General features: G+C 41.0%; 1 protein-coding gene across 11 annotated transcripts in view; it reads right to left on the reverse strand.

The window, feature by feature from the left end:
* Nucleotides 1-21758, reverse strand: part of LOC140480462 (histone deacetylase 9-like) — a 778931-nt gene that overhangs the window by 410723 nt on the left and 346450 nt on the right. The window contains exon 1 of one of the 11 annotated variants that reach the window (XM_072575352.1): nt 134-269. The exons of the other annotated variants lie outside the window; for them this stretch is intronic. Within the exon in view, the coding sequence (XP_072431453.1) occupies nt 134-140 (7 nt within the window). The 5' untranslated portion in view covers nt 141-269. Of the gene's footprint in view, nt 1-133; nt 270-21758 lie in introns of those variants that run through there. 11 annotated transcript variants of the gene reach the window in all.

The raw sequence follows: 21758 nt of genomic DNA on the forward strand, positions 1-21758 counted from the left end.
AAGAAGTGAATATTTAAGAAAAACCACACTTAGTAATGTCCAGAAATGCACATCCAAGATTATTTCATACAGGCTCTTGAATAAAATTCATTTTAATCAACTGGCAGATATAACTGTAAAACCTTGTACTCACAGAACATATTCAGTGGAGACTAAACTTGCTGATGAATCCTTAACTTCTACATCTCGAATGCAGTTAGGAGTAAGCCAAAACAAATGAAGAAAGAAAAACACCAGCTTTTCACAAAGCTTTAGGCGTCAAACCAAAAATCCAATTTATTGGACCGTAATCTATATTCCAACCTTCGGGACTAAATATAACCCAGTTTACAGGAAAAAAATCAATAGGGCACGGTAAGTGCAGGGCAGCACATAAATATTTCATTGCATGGGAGATGGCAATCAGCGAAGTGATAGTTCTGAGTGGGCAGGCCATGGCCCAAAGGATGAGTCACAATTACTCAATGCAACATTAAAATACTGCTTGTCCTTTGCTTGTCATAAATTGCCACCCACTCACTGCAATCCTAGGTTACGTATGATTAAAAAAATGCTTGAGTGCAAGTAAAACACTTTATCACAACTTAGGAAGGATTTACAATTTTAATTGCTCCACTAACAAGGCTAACTCAGAATTTGCATTATTTTTAGTGATGCCAGATTTACATGTTGTTTAATATTTATGCTTTTCTTCTGTAGTATTTTAATAATACTAAGATGAAATCTAAATTTACACTTTAGACAAATGTATAATGCATTTGTTTCTGTTCTTTTAAAATAAATTTGCCCTATGATTGTGATTTATTCATCAGAAACCTTTTTTTTGTCCACTTTATCTCCAATCCCCTGGCTTTCCCTGCACATAGGAAGTGACTTGTATGGCAGTTTCTGTCATGACAACTTAAAGCATGGAAGTTTTGATCTTCTTGGAATAAACAGATGAGCACTTGGATTACTTTATGAATGTGTTCATAGAATGTTGGCAACACTGGTTTGGGCAGCATTTATTGCCGATCCCAAATTGTCTTATCGAAGATGGTATTGAGAGGCCATATCAACCATCACAATCCATTTGGTATATGTACATTCACAGTGCTCTTTGGAAGAGAGCTCCAGGAGTTTGATCCAGTGGCAGTGAAGTGTTGCCAATAGTTCCAAGTCGGATGGTGAGTGGCTTGGAGGATACTTGTTGATCCTAAGGTTTTCATGTATCTGCTGTCCCTCGTCCATTGAGTTGATAGAGACAACGGCTTTGGGAGGTGCTTCCAAGGAAATCTTACTGAGCTACTGCAGCCCATCCTGTAGCTAGTACACATTGCTGCCACTATGTCACTTTCTCTCTTTCTCATCTGGGCCCGTAAGAGCCAGCCTGATCACCCAGTCACTGCCCATTTCAATTCCCCTTCCCACTCCCTCTCCAACATGTCCATCCTCAGTCTCTACATTGCCACAGTGAATCAGACTGCAAATTGGAGGAACAACACCTCATCTTTCACCTGGGCAGCATACAGCCCAGAGGACCCAACATTGAGTTCTCCAATTTCAAATAACCTTCTCACCCATCCCCTGAATCCCTTTCCAGCCCCACCTCCTTCCTTCCACCCCTCTGATCCACCCTTCCTTCCAGCTACTAACCAGATTCATTCCTCCCATCAACCAAACAGGTTGTAGCTACCACCCTGTATTCACCTATCACTACTTCACCTCTCCGCGCCTGTCCACACCCAGAACCCTTCTCTCTCCCTTCTGTTTATTTGCAGCTCCCCCTACTCCCATCTCCATTCCTGAAGAAAGAATACACCTGAAATGTCAAGTTCTCCACTTTCTGATGCTGCCTGGCTTGCTGTGTACTTCCAGCCTCCTGCTTGCTTGCTTTCTCAGTAGTGGCAATATTGAAGGTGGTAGATGTGTTGCCAATTAAATGCACTTTTGTCCCAGATGGTTTCAAGCTTCTTGAGTTTTGTGTGATCTGTACTTATCGAGGCAACTGGCGAGTATTCCATCACAATCCTGATTTCCGCCATGCAAATGGTAGACGAGCTTTGGAGAGACAGAAGCTGAATTATTCATTGCAGACCTCATAGCGTCTGACATGTTTTCATAGCCCTGCTATTTGTATGGCTCATCCAATTCATCTTCTGGTCAATGGTAACTCCTAGGAAGTTGATAGTGGCTGAGTTCAGCAATGATAATGCCATTAAAGGAGAGATGTTTAGATTTTCTTATGTTGTAGATGATCATTGCCTAATTTTTCTGTATCGTGAATGTTACTTGCCGCTTTTCAGGACAAAGTGAGGACTGCAGATGCTGGAGATCAGAGTCAAAGAGTATGGTGCTGGAAAAGCACCGGTCAGGCAGCAACTGAAGAGCAGGAGAATCGACATTCCAGGCATAAGCCCTTCATCAGGAATGTGAGCCAAGGGGGCTGAGAGATAAATGGGGTTGGGGGGGGAAGGTAGCTGGGAATGTGATAGGTAGATGAAGGTGGGATGAAGGTGATCAGAGAGGAGGGTGGAGTGGATAGGTGGGAAGGAAGTTGGCCAGGTAGGTCAGTTCAAGAGGAAGGTGCCACGGTAGAAAGTTGGGAAGTTTCAGAAAACATCTCTGGGACGCCAACTTGCGGATCATTTCAGAGAACATCTCTGAGACAACCTCACTAACCAGCCCCACCGCCCTGTGGCTCTTTAATTACCCCTCCCACTCCCCCAAGGACATGCAGGTCCTGGGCCTCCTCCATCGCCAGACCCTAACCAGCCGAAGCCTGGAGGAAGAATGCCTCATACTCAGCCTTGGCACCCTCCAACCACACGGGGTCAATGTGGATTTCACTAGGTTCCCCATTTCTCCTCCCCCGACCTTATCCCAGTCCCAACCTTTGAACTCGGCACCACCCTCTTGAACTGTCCTACCTGTCCATCTTCATTCCCACCCATCTGCTCCACCCTCCTCTCTGACCTATCACATTGCCATTGTGCCTTAAAAGCCCCTAGCAAATATTCCCATGTGACCTTATGAATGATGGCAACTGAAGATGGTTGAGCCTTGAAAAGTACCTGAATGAATTCGTAGTGGGTTTCCTGCAGCAACAGTTGCCTTCAAATTGGACTCTCACCTGGAAGTCTAATATAAAGAAAAGGTATCTTGGCTCTCCATGGTGGAACTCTAAGATGCTGTAATATTAGTAGCAAACACGAAATCGGTTGAGGATATGTTCAATGTATTTCACTTTTTAACCCTTACCTGCTGCAATTTAAAAGATAATATTGAGATCTACATTACTGTAACAAGGCATATTAAACAATAACTATATTAAAGTCAGTCTGTCAGATTGATGACATAGCACAATGGAAAAATCGCATATGTCTGCCCAACCACAGTGAAGATCATTCTCACTTGTATAGCACATAGGACATTGGAGCAGAATTGGGCCAATTGGCCCATCAAGTCCGCTGTGCCATTTGATCATGGCTGACATGATTTACAATGCCATTCTCCTGCCTTCTCCCCACAACCTTTTATCCCTTTATCAGTCAAGAACATTTTATCTCTGTCTTAAGTACTCTCAATGACTTGAACACCACAACCCTCTGTGGAAATGATTTTCACAGATTTCCCACCCTCTGGCTAAACAAATTCCTCTTCATCTCAGTTCTAAAAAGGCAAGCCTTCCCTTTGAGGCTGCACCCTCAGGTCCTGCTCTCTCCTAGTACTGGAGGAAACATCTTCTCCATGTCGACTCTATCTATGCTTCTCTGTGTTCGGACAGTTTCAATGATTGAGAAAGTTGTGTTTATGTCTTACTCCTGAGAAAACTCAGGCTGAGGTTTCAGCACGGTACTAAGCGGTGCCACAATGTTGGAAATACTATTTTAAAAAATATATCAGATGTCAATCTGTGACAAGAAAGCCGTAAAAAGAACTCCACGGCAGAGGCAGTGCTGCACTTTCAGAAATTTTGCCTTTTGGATAAGCCATTAAACAATACAACACCTGCCGAGTTCGAAGGTTGTTGAAAAAGCCAATGACACTAATTTTAAGAAGAGCAGAGGAATTCAGTCTAATATTTATACCTCAATAAATACACAAAAAATAGAATAAGTGTTCAAACAGAACAAACTTCAAAAAGAAAGAATTTTGGTAGGCTCATTCAGAAAGTAAAGAGGCATGGGATACAAGGAAACCAGGCTGTTTGGATAAGAATTGGCTGGCCCATAGAAGACAGAGGGTAGTGGTAGATGGAAAGTATTCAGCCTGGAGCTCAGTGATCAGTGGTATTCCAAAGGGATTGGTCTGGGACCTCTGCTGTTTGTGATTTTTATAAAAGACTTGGATAAATAAGTAGAAAGGTGGGTTACTAAGTTTGCCAATGTCACGATGGTTGGTGGAGTTGTGCATAGTATGGAGGGCTGTTGTAGGTTGCAGTCAGACATTGACAGGATACAGAAGTGAACTGAGAAGTGGTAGATGGAGTTCAACCTGGTAAAGTGTGAAGTGTTTCACTTTGGAAGGTCGAATTTGCAGAATACAGAGTTCAATGCAGGATTCTTGGCACTGTGTAGAAAAAGAGGGATCTTGGGGACCATGTCCATAGATCCCTCATAGTGGCCACCCAAGTTGATAGGATTGTTAAGAAGGCATATGGTGTGTTAGCTTTCATTAGCAGGGGATTGAATTTAAGAGCCACAAGGTTATGCTGCAGCACTATAGAGCCCTGGTTAGACCACACTTGGAATATTGTGTTCAGTTCTGGTCACCTCATTACAGGAAAGATGTGAAAGCTTTAGACAGGGTGCAGAGGAGATTTACCAGGATGCTGCCTGGACTAGAGACCAGATTTATGAAGAAAGGTTGAGGGAGCTAGAGCTCTTCTCCTTGGAGTGAAGAAGGATGAGAAGTGACCTGATAGAAGTGTACAAGATGATGAGAGGCATAGATAAACTGGATAGCCAGAGACTTTTTCCCATGGCAGAAATGTTTATCATGAGGGGACATAATTTTATAGTGATTGGAGTAAGGTTTAGGGGAGATGTCAGAGGTCGGTTCTTTACACAGAGAGTGGTGGGTGCATGGAATGCACTGCCAGCAGCAGTAGTAGAGTCAGATACATTAAGGACATTTAAGTGACTCTTGGATAGACACATGGAAGATAGTACAATGAAGGGTATCTAGGTTAGTCTGATCTTAGAGTAGGTTAAAGGTTGGCTCAGTCTTGAGGGCCAAAGGGCCTGTACTGTTCTATGTTCTATAATCACATTGCTTTTTGTAAATTGGGTTGTGTACAAAATGGCAATTTGATTTCCTACAACAGTGATCACATTTTGAAAAGTTTCAAATATCACAAATCGCTTTGAGACACCTTGAAGTTGTGAAACCAATAATATAATGACAAGTTCTTTCTTTTTGAAGTTTGTTCTGTTTGAAGATCATAATTCATGGTAATAGTGAAGTCCTGACATTATTCCAGTAATGGTAATGATGATTTGTGCTCAAAACTAGTTTCACTGTTAGATAAGTTGTATCACCACAGGTAGAACATTATATCTAACTGGCAATGTGGAAAATTGCCAAGTTTTGTCATTCCCTGAAAAAGCAGAACATACAAACCAAATCCATTACTGCTCATCAGTCAAAAGGGATGGAAGGTGTCATCAATAGTACAATTGCACTTCACTTCAAACTCTATCCCAGCCACCCAGAATTCCCTTCTGTTACAGCTCCACGTCTGGGAAGCATCAGAGTTTTTTATTTTTTTTATGTAAGTCCAGTGATACTGAGTAGTTGGGATGGAAAGATTGCATATGACAGTCAGTTAAAGGATGCCTTTCCTCTTCAAGGTGTAAATTTATAATGGTAGAAAACAACAACTAGTGTCTGGACATTACCTTCCTGTAGCCCTGGCTCAGGTCGTGACTTTCTTGTTTCTAAAATTATAAGACTTTCAACCCAAAGTTCACTCTAGCATTTCCACATAATTATTTTGCCTGATAGTCCAGCATCACTGAGGACGTGCTACACTGGCAGAGGTATTATCTTTCAGCCAAGATGTTGAATCAATGTCCATTTTGCTCTATCAGGTGGATGCATAAGATCCCACTGCAGTATTTCAAAACAGAGCAAGGGAGCAAAGCTAACAGTTCAATCAGTACTACAAAAAAGTAGAACATCTGCTAAATACCAGCAATATCGAGTTGCTGCATGCTAATGAACTGCCTGTTGTATTGGGCGTTACAAATAAAATTTAGTCCAAATACAGCACTAATAAGGAGATATTACACTGCAACCATGACTGCACTTCAAAAGTATTTCAATGTAGAAATGCTTTAAGACACCCTATGATTCTGAAAGATACTATCTAACTACATTTCTTACTTGCTTTCTTTCTATTATCATGCAAGTTTTTCTGGTGCCATCTGGTTTGATGGCTAAAAAAAGTGTTGCTTCTCTAAATACTTGAGCTTACATTATAATTCATATCTTATCCTATCATGGTGCTGTTTGCTAGACAGTGGTAACTAATAAGGCATCCAAACATATGATAGTTAACATCTTGGAATACTGGAGATTCCAAGTTGTTTGTTTTTGTAAAAATTGATACTTATTGATAATGCATCTTTTCATTGATTCCCTCAAATGTGCTTAAACTTAGTCAAAAGTTACAAATGTTGAAATTATCTTTTAAATCTAAATCTTTTCTTTGAGTTACTGGTCCCTGAAAGATAATCAACATTCAGCCAAAGAAGAAAATCCTAAAATAACATTTGGCAATAAATATGTTGCAGCTATCATGTTCCTCTTAGAATTCTGGGAACATAGTTTTTGGAAAGTCTTATAGTCTGCACTAAACAGGGTGGTTGAATTTTGAGTTTCACAACTCTGTGCTGGAATCCTGTCAAGGACATGACTCATTTGTCATACAATGCACCTTCTTTCTCCTTGGTATAAGTCAGCACCATTGAAAGCACTGTATTTTGTTTCTAATGGTAAACAGCACATTCAACGAACTTTGAAGAAAAAAGATGAACACTGCAATTAGCCCAACTTTGCAACAAGGAAAGCCATGCATCATCTGACTGCCATGCATGCAAAATCTGTCAAGTATATTTGGGCGGCACGGTGGCACAGTGGTTAGCACTGCTGCCTCACAGCGCCGGAGACCCGGGTTCAATTCCTGCCTCAGGCGACTGACTGTGTGGAGTTTGCACGTTCTCCCCGTGTCTGCGTGGGTTTCCTCCGGGTGCTCCGGTTTCCTCCCACAGTCCAAAAGATGTGCAGGTCAGGTAAATTGGCCATGCTAAATTGCCCGTAGTGTTAGGTAAGGGGTAGATGTAGGGGTATGGGTGGGTATGCTTCGGCGGGGCGGTGTGGACTTGTTGGGCCGAAGGGCCTGTTTCCACACTGTAAGTAATCTAATCTAATCTAATATTGTGACCGGTAAACATCCAAGTTTGTTCTATAGATCAATAATTGGTTAAGTGTCTTAGCTCTTATTTGTTTAATGTTTAATTCCTTGTGTTTTCCTTCTTTTTATTGGCTATGAGGAACAGCAATGACTAAAAGATCAAGCGGGGAAAGAAATTAGTGTATTGGAGGATGCGAGAAATGTAAAAACAAATAACAAGAATTTCTACAGCTATTTAAAAACTAAGACAGTAAGTAAAATGAGTGTTAAACTTCTCAAGAGTGAGGATGGGGAGTTAATTACAAATAATAAGGAAATGGATGAAACTAGGAACTACTTTAATTAAAAGCCAAAAAACCTAACTACAATAATAATAGCTAATAATAGCTACAAATTAGGAGCCAGAAGGGAGAGCGCAACTTGGTGAAATTATAATCACCACAGAAATAATACTGAGCAAACAGATGGAGTTGTAAGTTGACAAATCACCAGAAGCAGGACCAGCCTATGATCTTAAAAATGATGGCCCTGAGCTAGTGGCTGCTTTCGTGATAATTTTCCAAAATATGCAAGATTCTGGAAGGATATCATCAGGTTGGAAAGTAGATATTTCTAATAGATATTACCCTATTCTAGAAGGGAGAAAGGCAAAAAGTAGAAACTATAGGCCAATTAGCTTAATGTCTCTTGTCGGGAAGATGTTAGAATCTCTCAGTAAGAAAGCTATAACTCAGGAGAAGTTGAAAAGTGTGGTGCTGGAAAAACACAGCAGGCCAGGCAGCATCCGAGAAGCAGGAGAATCGACGTTTCGGGCATAAGCCCTTCTTCAGGAAATGACTCAGGAGAACTCAAGAAATTGTGAAGGGTCAGCAAGGCTTTGTGATAAAAAAATCATATTTATGAAATATATCGGAGCTACCCGAAGGAATAACATATGCTGTCGATAAAGGGGACAGTGCAGACCATTCTTTACTCAGGTTTTCAAAAGGCATTTGAGGAGGTGCCACATAAAAGGCTTTGTACAAAGTCAGAACTCATGATGCAAAGGGGAACACAGTAACATGGTTAGAAAAGTGGCTCGCTGGCAGAAAATTTGGAGCATCGACATGGGATTTTTGTCTAATTGGCAGGATGTGATGAACGTATTCCTCAGAGGAATGTACTGGGCCATCAAAATATTTACAATTTATATCAAGAACAAAGATGAAGAAAGGGAAGGCATGGTAGCTAAGTTTGCAGATGACACAAAGATAGGCTGGAAAATATGTTGCGAAGAGAACAGAACAAGAATATGGATAGATATAGTTGGGTTGAATGAGTGGCTAAAAATCTAGCAGGCGAATGTGGGAAAAGGTGAAGTTACTCTGGCTGAAAGAATAAAATACAGAGTATAATGTAAATGGAGAATGACTGCAGAATTCAAAGGTACTGAGTGATCAATGTGTTAGTGTATGAGTCACAAAGACTAAAATTCAGGTACAGCAAGCAATGAAGGTGGCTTAATTGAATGCTAATCTTTACTTATGATAGGAATTATACAAAATTATAAGCATGTTTTCCTTCAGATATAAAAGGCAGTGGTGAAATTTCATCACCAATACTGTGTACAGTTTTGGTCTCTTTGTGTAACGAAGGATGTAACTGCACTGGAAGCAGTTCAGAAAGGGTTTGCTAGATTGATACCTGGAATAAGCCAGTTTTCTATTAAGGTAAGGTTGAAAATTTTGTCTTGTTTGTACCGGAGTTTAGAAAACTCAGAGGTGGCTTTATTGAAGTCTAAAATATTCTAAATGGTCTTGATAAGTTGGACATTGGAAACATATTTCAAGAACTAGGAAGCACTGCTTGAAAAATAGGGGTAATCCTTTTAGGATATAGAACACAGAACATAGAACAATACAGTGCAGTACAGGCCCTTTGGCCCTCAATGCTGCACTGACCTGTGGAACCGATTTGAAGCCTATTCATCCTACACTATTCTCTTCCATATACCTATCCAATGACCATCTAATTGCCCTTAAAGTTGGCATGTCTACTACTGTTGCAGGCGGTGCATTCCACGTCCCTACTATTCTCTGAGTAAAGAAACTACCTCTGACCTCTGTCTTATATCTATCACCCTTCAATTTAAAGCTATGTCCCCTCATGCTAGCCATCACCATCCAAAGAGCAAGGCTCTCACTGTCCACCCCACCTAACCCTCTCATTATCTGATATGTCTCAATTAAGTCACCTCTCAACCTTCTTCTCTCTAACAAAAACAGCCTCAAGTCCCTCAGCTTTTCCACATAAGACCTTCCCTCCATACTAGGCAACATCATAGCAAGTCTCCTCTGAACCCTTTCCAAAGCTTCCACATCCTTCCTATAATGTGTTGACCAGAACTATACGCAATACTTCAAACGTGGCCCCACCAGAGTTTTGTACTTCCGCAGCATGACCTCATGGTTCCGCAACTCAATCCCTCTACCAATAAAAGCTAATACACCATATGCCTTCTTAACAGCCCTTATCAACCTGGGTGGCAACTTTCAAGGATCTATGTACCTGGACACCGAGATCTCTGCTCATCTACACTACCAAGAACCTTACCATTAGCCCAGAACTCTGCATTCCTATTACTCCTTCCAAAGTGAATCACCTCACACTTTCCTGCAGTAAACTCCATTTGCCACCTCTCAGCCCAGCTCTGCAGCTTATCTATGTCTCTCTGCAACCTCCATCACTATCCACAACTCCATCGACCTTAGTGTCATCCACAAATTTACTAACCCATCCTTCTATGCCCTCATCCAGGTCATTTAAAAAAAAGACAAACAACAGTGGACCCAAAACAGTTCCTTGTGGTACCCCACTAGTAAGTGAACTCCAGGATGAATATTTCCAATTAACCACCACCCTCTGTTTTCTTTCAGCCAGCCAATTTCTGATCCAAACCGCTAAATCACCCTCAATCCCATGCCTCCATATTTTGTGCAATAGCCTACCATGGGGACCTTATCAATTGCCTTATTGAAATCCATATACAGCACATCAACCATTTTACCCTCATCCACCTGTTTGGTCACCTTCTCAAGAACTCAATAAGGTTTGTGAGACACGACCTACCATTAACAAAACCATGTTGACTATCCCTAATCAACTTATTCATCTCTAAATGATTATAAATCCTATCTCTTATAACCTGTCCAACACTTTACCCACAACCGAAATAAGGCTCAGAGGTCTATTATTTCCAGGATTGTCTCTACCCCACTTCTTGAACAAGGGAACAACAGTTGCTATCCTCCAGTCTTCTGGCACTATTCCTGTAGACAATGACAACATAAAGATCAAAGCCAAAGGCTAGGCAATCTCCTCCCTGGATTCCCAGAGAATCCGAGGATAAATCCCATCCAGCCCAGGGGACTTAGCTATATTTACGCTTTCCAGAATTGCTAACTCCTCCTCCTTATAGACCTCAATCCCATCTAGTTTAGTAGCCTGTATCTCAGTATTCTCCTTGATGACATTGTTTTTTTCTAGTGTGAATACTGACAAAAAGTATTCATTTAGCATTTTCCCTATCTCCTCTGACATCACACACAAATTCCCACTCCTGTGCTTGATTGGCCCTAAGCATCCTCTAGTCATTCTTTTATTGCTGATATAACTATAGAAAGCCTTAGGGTTTTCTTTGATCCTATCCGCCAATGACTTCTCATGTCCTCTCCTGGCTCTTCTTAGCTCTCTCTTTAGATCATTCCTGGCTAATTTGTAACTCTCAAGCATCCTTACAGAGCCATCATATCTCATCTTAACATAAGCCTTCCTCTTCCTCTTTACAAGAGATTCAACTTTCTTCGTAAACCATGACTCCTGCGGTCGGCAACTTCCTCCCTGCCTGACCAGTACATAATTATCACAGAACTGCAGTCGCTGGTCCTTTAATAAGCTCCACATTTCAATTGTGCCCATCCCCTGCAGTTTCTTTCCCCATCCTATGCATCCTAAATCTTGCCTAATCGCATCATAATTGCCTTTCCCCCAGCTATATCTCTTGCCCTGCAGTATATACCCATCCCCTTCCATCACAAAAGTAAACATAACCGAATTGTGGTGACTACCTCCAAATCTAACACCTGGCCGGGTTCATTATTCAATAGCAAATCTATTGTGGCCTCGCCCCTTGTTGGCCTGTCTACATACTGTGTCAGGAAACCCTCTAGCACACATTGGACAACAACTGACCCATCTAAAGTACTTGAACTATAGTATTCCCAGTCAATATTTGGAAAGTTAAAGTTCCCAATAACAACTACCATGTCACTCTTGCTCATATTGAGGATCATCTTTGCTATCCTATCCTCTATTTGGAGGCCTATAGAAAACTCCCAACAGGGTAATCTCTCCTTTCATGTTTCTAATCTCAGCCCATACTACCTCAATAGAGGAGTCCTCAAACGTCCTTTCTGCAGCCATCATACTGTCTTTGACTAATAATGCCACACCTCCCCCTCTTTTACCACTTTCTCTGTTCTTACTGAAACATCTAAATCCTAGAACCTGAAATAACAAATCCTGTCCCTGCTCTACCCACGTCTCTGAAATGGCCACAACATTAAAATCCCAGGTACCAACCTATGCTGCATGTTCACCCACCTTATTCTGGATGCTCCCTGGCTAGAAGTAGACATACTTCAAAACAATTTCTTGCCTGCCAGTGCCTTCTTGCGATGTTGAAATCTTAGTTCTGACTTCATTACTCTCATCCTCCCATATACTTGAACTACAATTTCGGTTCCCATCCCCCTGCTGAATTAGGTTAAACCCACCTGAAGAGGCTTAGCAAATGACCCCCAAGATATTGGTACTCCTCTGGTTCAGGTGAAGACTATCCTGTTTGTAGAGGTCCCACCTACCCCAGAAAGGATCCCAATTATCTAGGAATCCAAAACTCTCCCAACTGCACCATCCCTGTAGCCACGTGTTCAACTCCTCTCTCTCCCTATTCCCTGCTTCGCTAACACATGGCATGGGCAACAAACCAGAGATAACAACTCTTGTTTGTTCTAGCTCTAAGCTTCCACCCTAACTCCCTGAATTTCTGCTTTAAATCCCCATCTCTCTTCTTGCCTATGTCACTGGTGCCTATGTGGAGGCTCCCCTCCCCCTCAAGGACCCAAAAACACTATCAGAGATACCATGAACCCTGGCACCTGGGAGGCAACACACCAACCGTGAGTCTCTCTAGTTTCCACAGAACCTCCTATCTGTCCCCCGAGCAATGGAGTCCCCAACGACTAATACTCTGCTCCTCTTCCCCTTCCCTTCTGAGCAACAGAGACAGAGTCTGTGCCAGAGACCTGTGCCACATTGATTACCCCTGGTAAGTCGTCCCCCCCACAACGGTATCCAAAACGGTGAACTTGTTGAGGGGAACGGCCACAGGGGATCCCTGCACTGCCTGCTGATTCCCTTTCCGTCCCCTGTATATATAGAGGAGGATCTTCTTTTCTCTCACAAAGGGATGTATGACTTTGGAATATCGATGAAGCAAGGTCATTGAACATTTTTAAGCTGGAGGTAAACAGATGTTTGTTTAAAAGTTGATCAGGATGGATGGCAATGTGAAATTTGAAATACTAACAGATCAGCCATGATTTAATAGAATGGAGTTGAATGGTCTACTTCCGCTTCTAAATTATATGTTTTTGACAAGTCATATATAAAACCATTTCTTCCATTTCAAGCTCACAATATGAAATGCAAAATTCTACGTAACAATAAAAAAAGAAACAAAATTCTCTGAAAGCACCCAATAGAATAGTTCCTCACCCAATGCTAAAAATCACTTTTATCTTATAAACATGAAAAAATGACAAATTAACCCCAAAAAACCAAACAACTCATCTGTCTTCTCCACAAAAATTACAAGTTTTTTTCCTTAGCCACTGACTTCCACCTCCCCTCATACTAATATTCCTCACATAGTAGGTGGAATTTGGCTGAAATGACCTGCATTTTGCTCCTTGCGGCAGAATACCTGCTCACTGAACGCAGAAAGCCATTCAGATCCTCCTTTCCAACTTCTTTCCTAATTCTGGGTCCCTTGATTAGGCAATGAGGGTTTTTTTTTAAAATGTGGAACCTGTTTGGATCTTGAAGGCAATCCATACAGGGTTTGATCTTATGATGTTTCAGCCACTGATGGCACGATGATGTCCTTAAGTTGGCATTAATTGGCCATTTCTGGGTCACAACTGGTTTCAGGGCTGAAAGGCTACTCACGATCTTCCATCATGGACTCATTCAGGTGGATGTCAGAAGATAGCAGGGTCTCCACACTCTCAAGCTTGAGTAAATACCTCACCATCAAATTCATCACAGGTGAGGGTAGCAAATTCTCTCGAGTAAACCTCATCTCTTCAGAGACCTGTTAACATGCTTTGAAAATGACACTAAAATTCTTAGACATCACTAAGCAGTTGAGATTCACTGGCATACACAATTTGCTAACTCAAGCACAATTTCAGATGGGACCAGGATTCCCATTCTAGGAGAAAGTGAGCACTGCAGATGCTGGAGGTCAGAGTCGAAGAATGTGGTGCTGGAAAAGCACAGCAGGTCAGGCAGCATCCAAGGAGCAGGGGAGTCAATATTTCGAGCATAAGCTGTTAATCCTGATGAACAGCTTACACTCAAAATGTCAACTCTCCTGCTCCGCGGATGCTGCCTGACCTGCTGTGCTTTTCCAGCACCACACTCTTCGACACAGGATTCCCTTTCACCAATGTTCATACCGGGATACACTACATGTATTAACTGTGGCCAGGAAAAACAAATTGAAGCCAAGGAGAATAGTAATTAGCTCAAAGTAGTAGAACATAGAGCTAAAAAGAAAACTTGCATTTATATATCTCTAGTCCCATCCTCAAGATATTGAAATTGCTTATGGGTTATTGAATTACATTTGAAACTGAGTAATTATTGTTTGGGAAGAAAACCTGATAAATATGCATGTACGAGATTCACCAAAGAATAAGCATTTAACCTGTTTCGATGAAGGATAAATTGAAGAATAAATTTGGGCATGATACAGACAATAACTGCACTTTCCTAATTGGAATTTAATAGCACTGCAATAGAAGCAACAAAAAGAGGTCACCAGAGAAAGACACGGAAGAGGAAGTGAATACAAACAGTCAGATGAAGAGGACTAAAATTGGGAAGACAACAAGGATTCCAATTCTTACCAAAATATTTGGAGAGCCACCCAATATCAATTGTGAGAGCAATAAGAGCTCAATAAGTCCATAAACTATACAGCACTTAACTATTTAGTGGGTTTGATTTTTGTTTTTCACCTTGCTTTTTGTCACTTGAATACTTTTCTCTTCTGCTTTCTGCACCCATTAATTATAAACTGCCAAAGTTGCAGGTGTCTATTCATAACTACAAAGTTATTGGTCTGCAAGCAACCTTTGGATAAAATGTCTAAGCATGAATTTTATATGTCCAATCAGATGAATACTAAAGCTCTGAAATAGCAGATTCATATATGGAAGGATGAGATCATTTTGATGAAGACTTTTTTCACTGGAACTCATCTCAAAAAGACCTTAAAATCTGTTACTTATTTCACAGTCTAGTTCCTTTAGCTCTGACCTTCCAACCAACCATTGTGATCCACGCTTAGCTCCTGTTCAAGTGCATGTTTGAGAAAGGAAACATATATAATCTTAGAACATTGGGCTTAAAACCATTTCTCACCGTCACGTATTCTCATCCCCTCGAAGACTGTTACTACCACAACATTCTGACATACTGCTACTTCACATTTCAGTAATTGTTAAAAGCAGTTTATGCTATGTCCACAGCTCTAAAATGTAAAATACTTGAGAAGAATCATAATTGAGCAGAATGGTAAAGAAGCATTTCAAGGTAATCTTTGTTCTAATAGCTAAAAGTGAAGATTGGAAGGCCATGGGCATTTTCTGTGGTAACAGTATTTTGCATTGATAACGCTGAAATTTAAAGTTATGTACATTAATTACTTCTGGCATTGTCAACATGTGTTGTTAAACTTAGAAGCACATTAGAATTCTGGAAGAGTATATCATTTTTCCAGAAGTATTAACAGCAATTAAAGCAGAAGATGAACATACTGCTACATTAGTATTTGAGATAAATTTAGATGCAACACAACCAGATTTTCATTTGGTGGCAGTAGAAAGGGACAATACAAGTAATTTAACAAGACTTCCATGATCAGGCTGTCACCAAACATCACAGATGTTTCATCACTTTTTTTTAAAATGATCATCAAATTCATGCATAGACATTTGGGTAAAGGATCTCATATACATTGCTGAAGTGAATCTAATAAGCATGACTTTAGTTACTGGTTGTTGCTACTTTTCATACACTATACAATGTGATTCACAAGAATACATTGCTTTCATTTAAAGCTGGACATCTGTTTGTTGGGGAAAAGATTTCAACTGTATGCGAAGCATCAATGTAAAGAAAATTCTGTCAGTTCTTTTACAACATGGAGTCAGGTTATGCAGAACTGTTCACTATAAAAGTTCCAACCCGACTAAACAACAATGAGGCAGCTGCTATTACATTTGAAGTAGTGCTTAAAAAATGTTGCTTGCCTGATAAGTACACCTGCAGATTTACTTGGAAAGTTGAGTTATGTTAAATGTTATTTCAAACAGCAAAATTACTTATTACTTTTAAGTTTGTTTATTCAATTCCCTCCTCTCCAATTCACATGTGCATCTGCACGCGTACACTCAAATACACAAACCCACTTGATTGGATCCCTACTCCTACTTCAATTAACTTTTCACTGAGAGATCAGAAGAATGAACTATTTATTCCATGGGGTTTCAACTCTGAAGGTGGTCCACAAATCAAGCATTGCAATAGGAGCTACATATTAGCCAAAGGATTTAAACACTTCCCTGCATGTGTGCTTTCACATTCAATTCTATGCCAAAGGTATTGGCAAGTTAACAATACTTCTTGAATCATGCTTTTTCTTTCCCTACCAACATTTGAACTATGATTGGTCCAATCAAAAACTAGCAGAAGCACAGTGCACACATCACAGCATTTCCTAACATGTTAACATTCCTGTCCTAGGCCCGTTGCAATGATCCAGTACAAAGAGGAGCAAGACAATCTCAATTTTCACTTTGGCACTTTACAGCCCTCAGGACCCAGCACTGAATTCAACAATGTCAGACAATGCACGCTATCCTCAATTTTGACACCATCCCCTTCGCCCACTGCTCCACACCTTTACCAGTGTCTTGGGTTCACTCTCAGCAAATCCACCTTCATTTCTGTTATTAATACCCACTATTAACACCTACTTTTCATCTATATCTCTTTTCTGTTACCTTAGAACTGCCTTTCCCTTTTGGTCTGGCCATCTCCACAACCTGTTTCACTTGCTTACCCTTTCCCTTTGTCGACAGTATAAAAGCCTTAACTATTCCAGCTCCATCAATTCTTAGGAAGAGTTACAGCTGACTCAAAACATTTACTCTCTGCTGCTAAGCATTTTCTAGTGTTTCCTGCTTCTTATTCTTTGATCAAAGTAAATAAAACAATGAAGAACAATTTGCAAAGAATAATCCAAAGATTCACTTTGGAAATATCACAATTTCTGTGCAGTTGCACATGAATCTGTAAGTCTAATAGTGAGCTTACAGTCTCAGTCAGGCATTCTGCCAGAGGCCTCAGAGAGGATAAATCGAATACCCACATTATTTCAGGATTTCTACTTTTCCTCATTGTTCATTTTCATAGACACTGACTTAAAGAGATAAATGGTACACAAAAGAAAGGCAGGCTATAAAATGACAAAACACATTGCAAACCATCTTGAGAAGGTGACAATGAAAGTTAGGTACTTTCCCATAGAGCAGGCAAGAAAAATAAATAAGAAAACACAAGAATGAGGCTGGAGTTGTTTTTGTTTCAATCAAGTCAATTCACAAAAACTTATCATAAATCAGGAGGAGAACAGCTAGGGATTTATTTGGGGGGTGGGGGTGAGGCAGAAGGAGAGGATTGTGATAGGAACTAGGGAGAGACAGTTATCAGCAGGAAAAGGCTGAAGAGTTCTGTGAAAGGCCTGTGGTTGACTGTATTGCTTGGTCCCCAGGAGGGTGCTGGAACACGGGTTGAACCTCTGAAGCTGGAAGCTCACAGCTTACCATACTCTCAGAAACATGATCCACAGCAATTACATTTCAATCAGCTTCTCAATTTCTTGCCTCTTGGTTTCCCACCTCCCAAGAGGGGATGCTTGCACACCTCACACAACCTCCTGCTATAAAATTACCAATGGGTACATTCGGGATGGTTTTTTTAAACAACAACATTCCATAACCCCACACCTCAATCTCATCTCATCTTTTATGAGGGTGCTTAGTATTGAGGCCCAGAAGTTACAATTAGAAACTGCTTTGTGCATCAAATAACAGTGATTGTTACCTCTTTATTTTCTCCCCTTCATTTTATTAAGAATTGAAACATGATACAATGTACCTTATGATTCTGGGATTACTTGCTCATGTGTCTCTTCTGTGGTAGCTCTATGACCAGCTGTATCTTTCTTTTGTTACTCACTCTTTCCCTGATGGAGTACCATCCAGCACTAGCTTCTCACAGCTGACACTGGGAATATAGCCAAGAAGCTGCTATAGCTTGTCACTGAGCCAATGCCAAGATACCATTCTCACTGAAATATATTTCATTTTGTTTTGACTCATCTAAAATTTCTCCTTCGAAAACAGTAAAATAAAACATATTTCACTACCTTCCAAAAACAAAAGTGACCTTTATTTAGGCTTAAAGTCATAGAAAAGGATTAGAATTAATGGCTTTAGTCACAACAATTAAAGATGATTCTTGAGGCACGCTTATAAATAGAACTCCAGAACCAAATTTTTGGATGATCAAAGGCGAGACCCACCCACCCTCATCTTATCACCAGCTTTGTCATTGTAACATACTTGATAGAATGACATTAAAAGATTTGACAACTTATGTAACTGAGGTTTTCAAATCAATAATTCAACACAAATGATAATTTTCTCTTCCCCTTGGATGCTTGTGATGCTTTGCTGCAGGTGACATCCATATTTAGCTTTCATCAAACACGCCAGCTGGATGTACAATGAAAGGTAAGCTCCCAGCACTGCAGCAGTACACAGTGGAATCTGCAGATAAATGTCTCAGTGTTGTTTCATTGAAATTTCAATCTACCAGACTCCTTACACATTATTCCTTTAAATAACGCCCTGCAAGACTTTCAAATTAAACTATCCTAGTCTGACAACAGGCCCATTTCTTATCTCTCCACCCTTCAGGCTCTCTGCCTTTATTCCTGATGAAGGGCTTTTGCCCGAAACATTGATTTTACTGCTCCTCGGATGCTGCCTGAACTGCTGTGCTCTTCCAGCACCACTAATCCAGAATCTGGTTTCCAGCATCTGCAGTCATTGTTTTTACCTCGTTGATTTTAACCCTACTGCTAATCCTCTTGCAAGGATGTCTGCCTTGAAGAAGTTTTCCTCCTCTCTCTACAAGAATCTCGGGAGTCCCTCTCCCACTGTAACTCTCCCCACCCCCACCCTCCTCCAGCTTATCTCTCCACCCTTCAGGCTCTCTGCCTTTATTCCTGATGAATGGCTTTTGCCGGAAACATCGATTTTACTGCTCCTCGGATGCTGCCTGAACTGCTGTGCTCTTCCAGCACCACTAATCCATTTCCAATGAGTCTGGCTTCCCAAAAATTTGTCCAAAGTTACATGACTTATGTTGAAGTCCTGGTGGCCAGCTGAGGACTTCCTGCATCCCTGGAGTCTGATGGTGGAACTCTGGTCAACTGTGCAAAATGAGAACCTTGCAGACTTCCTCCAAGTTACAGAACAAACCAATTCCAAAGTACAGAAAAGGAAGAGAAGATAAAAGACAAGAAGTATTCTAACAATATATCTTCTTTATGTTTAAACAAACCAATTTTAAAAATGTAACACAATATGACATCGAGTTAGAATATCAGGAGAAAATAAACTATTTGCAGTGAAGACTACAAAGATCAGCTAGTTTTGGCAAGGTTATGTAGACAAAATAAACATTGCGGTGTAAATTTATTTATCTCTATGTCTTGAGCTGCATTATTATTTCCAGGCACCATCTTCAAAGCCAGTTTTGAAATATTTTTACAGAAAATAGATTGCAACAACTATTGTTGGCTAAAATACCCAGATAAAGGTTCCCCCCTTTGCATCCCACCCTAGCTGTACCCAGAAGCCTTGGAATTTTCCCAATAAGACGGAGGTGATTTCGGAGCTGGGATGGCTGCCTAATAGGCACATTTTTCGGAGATTCTGGCAGAGAAATTAACTTCACTGAGGCAGGCAGCCAGTTAAGGATTTATTTAGAAGTTATTTTTAAAATGCTCCTGCATTCGACTCCTCTCATTACACAGTCCAGAAGTCAGTAAAACTCTGGTGACAGTCTCAATCACCAAATCATCCCTGTCAAGGGATCTAACAATTGTAGGTTTTCTTTAATTTAAAAATTTTCAGCAAACTTCCAAGAGCACCTCATTTTGAGATACACTGCTTTTATACCTCAGCCTCACTTTTCCTGGTGATTGAGAATGTGGAGGCAATTAATAGGTACCCACTTCATATGACATTGCATTAGTGAGCTCCTTGATGATGTCCTGCACCTGGTCAGATTTCCCATGTCCATGTAAATCCCAGCCTGAGTCTACAAAGTGTGCCGCTTCTGTCCAATGCCAAGGCAGAAGCTGAGAGGACTCAAGTCTGCAGTTTTTTGTATCAGGACTCCATGATTTTAATCATCTGGCTGTGTTTGTATTTTATATGTGTATATTGAATCATAGAATTATAGAATCCCTGCAGCGTGGAAGCAGGCCATTCAGCCCATCAAGTTCACATCAACCCTCCAAAGAGCATCCCATCACCCCCTTACCCAATCCCGCATTTCCTATTGTTAATCATCCTAACCTGTACATCTTAGACACTATGGGCAATTTAGCATGGTCTAGCCACCTAACCTGTGCATTCCACCCAACCGGAGTAAACCGGAGCACCCAGTGGAAACCCACACAGACACAGGGAGAATATTTGAACACTACACAGCCTAAGGGTGGAATACCTGAGCTTGAGGGTCTATCACCATGGATTTCTATAAGGTCCCACATGGGATAAGAAGATAAATGGTTCTGGTATCCAGAGTAACTTAGCAAGTTGTATCCAAAAATTGGCTTAAAAATAGCTGGCGGTAGAAAGTTGTGTGGGTGGCGATTGATGCTGAAAAATGTGTTGCTGGAAAAGCACAGCAGGTCAGGCAGCATCAAAGGAGCAGGAGATTCAACGTTTCGGGCATAAGCCCTTCATTCCTGAAGAAGGGCTTATGCCCAAAACGTCGATTCTCCTGCTCCTTTGATGCTGCCTGACCTGCTGCGCTTTTCCAGCAACACATTTTTCAGCTCTGATCTCCAGCATCTGTAGTCCTCACTTTCTCCTGGGTGGAGATGTACAAGAGGGATCACTGCTGTGTCCCTTTTTGTTTGTGATTTATAGAAGCAATATGGGAGAAAATGTGGGAACAATGGTAAGTAAGTCTGGAGATTAACAAGAAGATTGGCTGCGTCTTTGACAGTGAGGACAAAAGCCTCAGGTTACAGGATTGGTCAAATGAGCATATCAGTGGCAGATGGAACTTAACCCTGATCAGTATGAGGTGATGGCAGAAATAGCAAGGAAAATGAATATTCAGTACAATGCAGGAAACTAGGAATCTCAGAGGAACAGTGAGATCTTGGAATACTTGTCCACAAATCCCTGAGGCAACAGTGTAGTCAAGGATAGTTAATAGAGTAGTTAAGAAGGCATATAGGACACTTGCCTTTATCAGTCATGGTGTAGATTACATGAGCAGGATGGTCAAGTATAAGGCCACAGCTATAGAATTGTGTACAGTGCTTGTCACTGCACTATAGTAGGGAATTGACTGCACTGGAGGGGGTGCAGAGGACATTCACCAGGATGTTGCTTGGGATGGAGCAGTTTAGCTATGAAGAGAAGCTAGATAAGCTTGAGTTCTTTGGAGCAGAGAAGGCTGAGAGGGGACCACATTGAGGTGTATAAGATTATGGAGACTATGGACAGGATGGATGGAAAGCAGCTGTTCCCATTAGTTGAACAGTCAATAACAAAGGGGCAGAATCTTAAGTGAAAAGTGGGATGTTTAGAGGGGATTGAAGGTCAAATCACTTCATCCAGAAAGTGGTGTGAATCTGGAATGCACTAACTGG

This window comes from Chiloscyllium punctatum, chromosome 8 (assembly GCF_047496795.1).
Source record: "Chiloscyllium punctatum isolate Juve2018m chromosome 8, sChiPun1.3, whole genome shotgun sequence".
Lineage (NCBI taxonomy): Eukaryota > Metazoa > Chordata > Chondrichthyes > Orectolobiformes > Hemiscylliidae > Chiloscyllium > Chiloscyllium punctatum.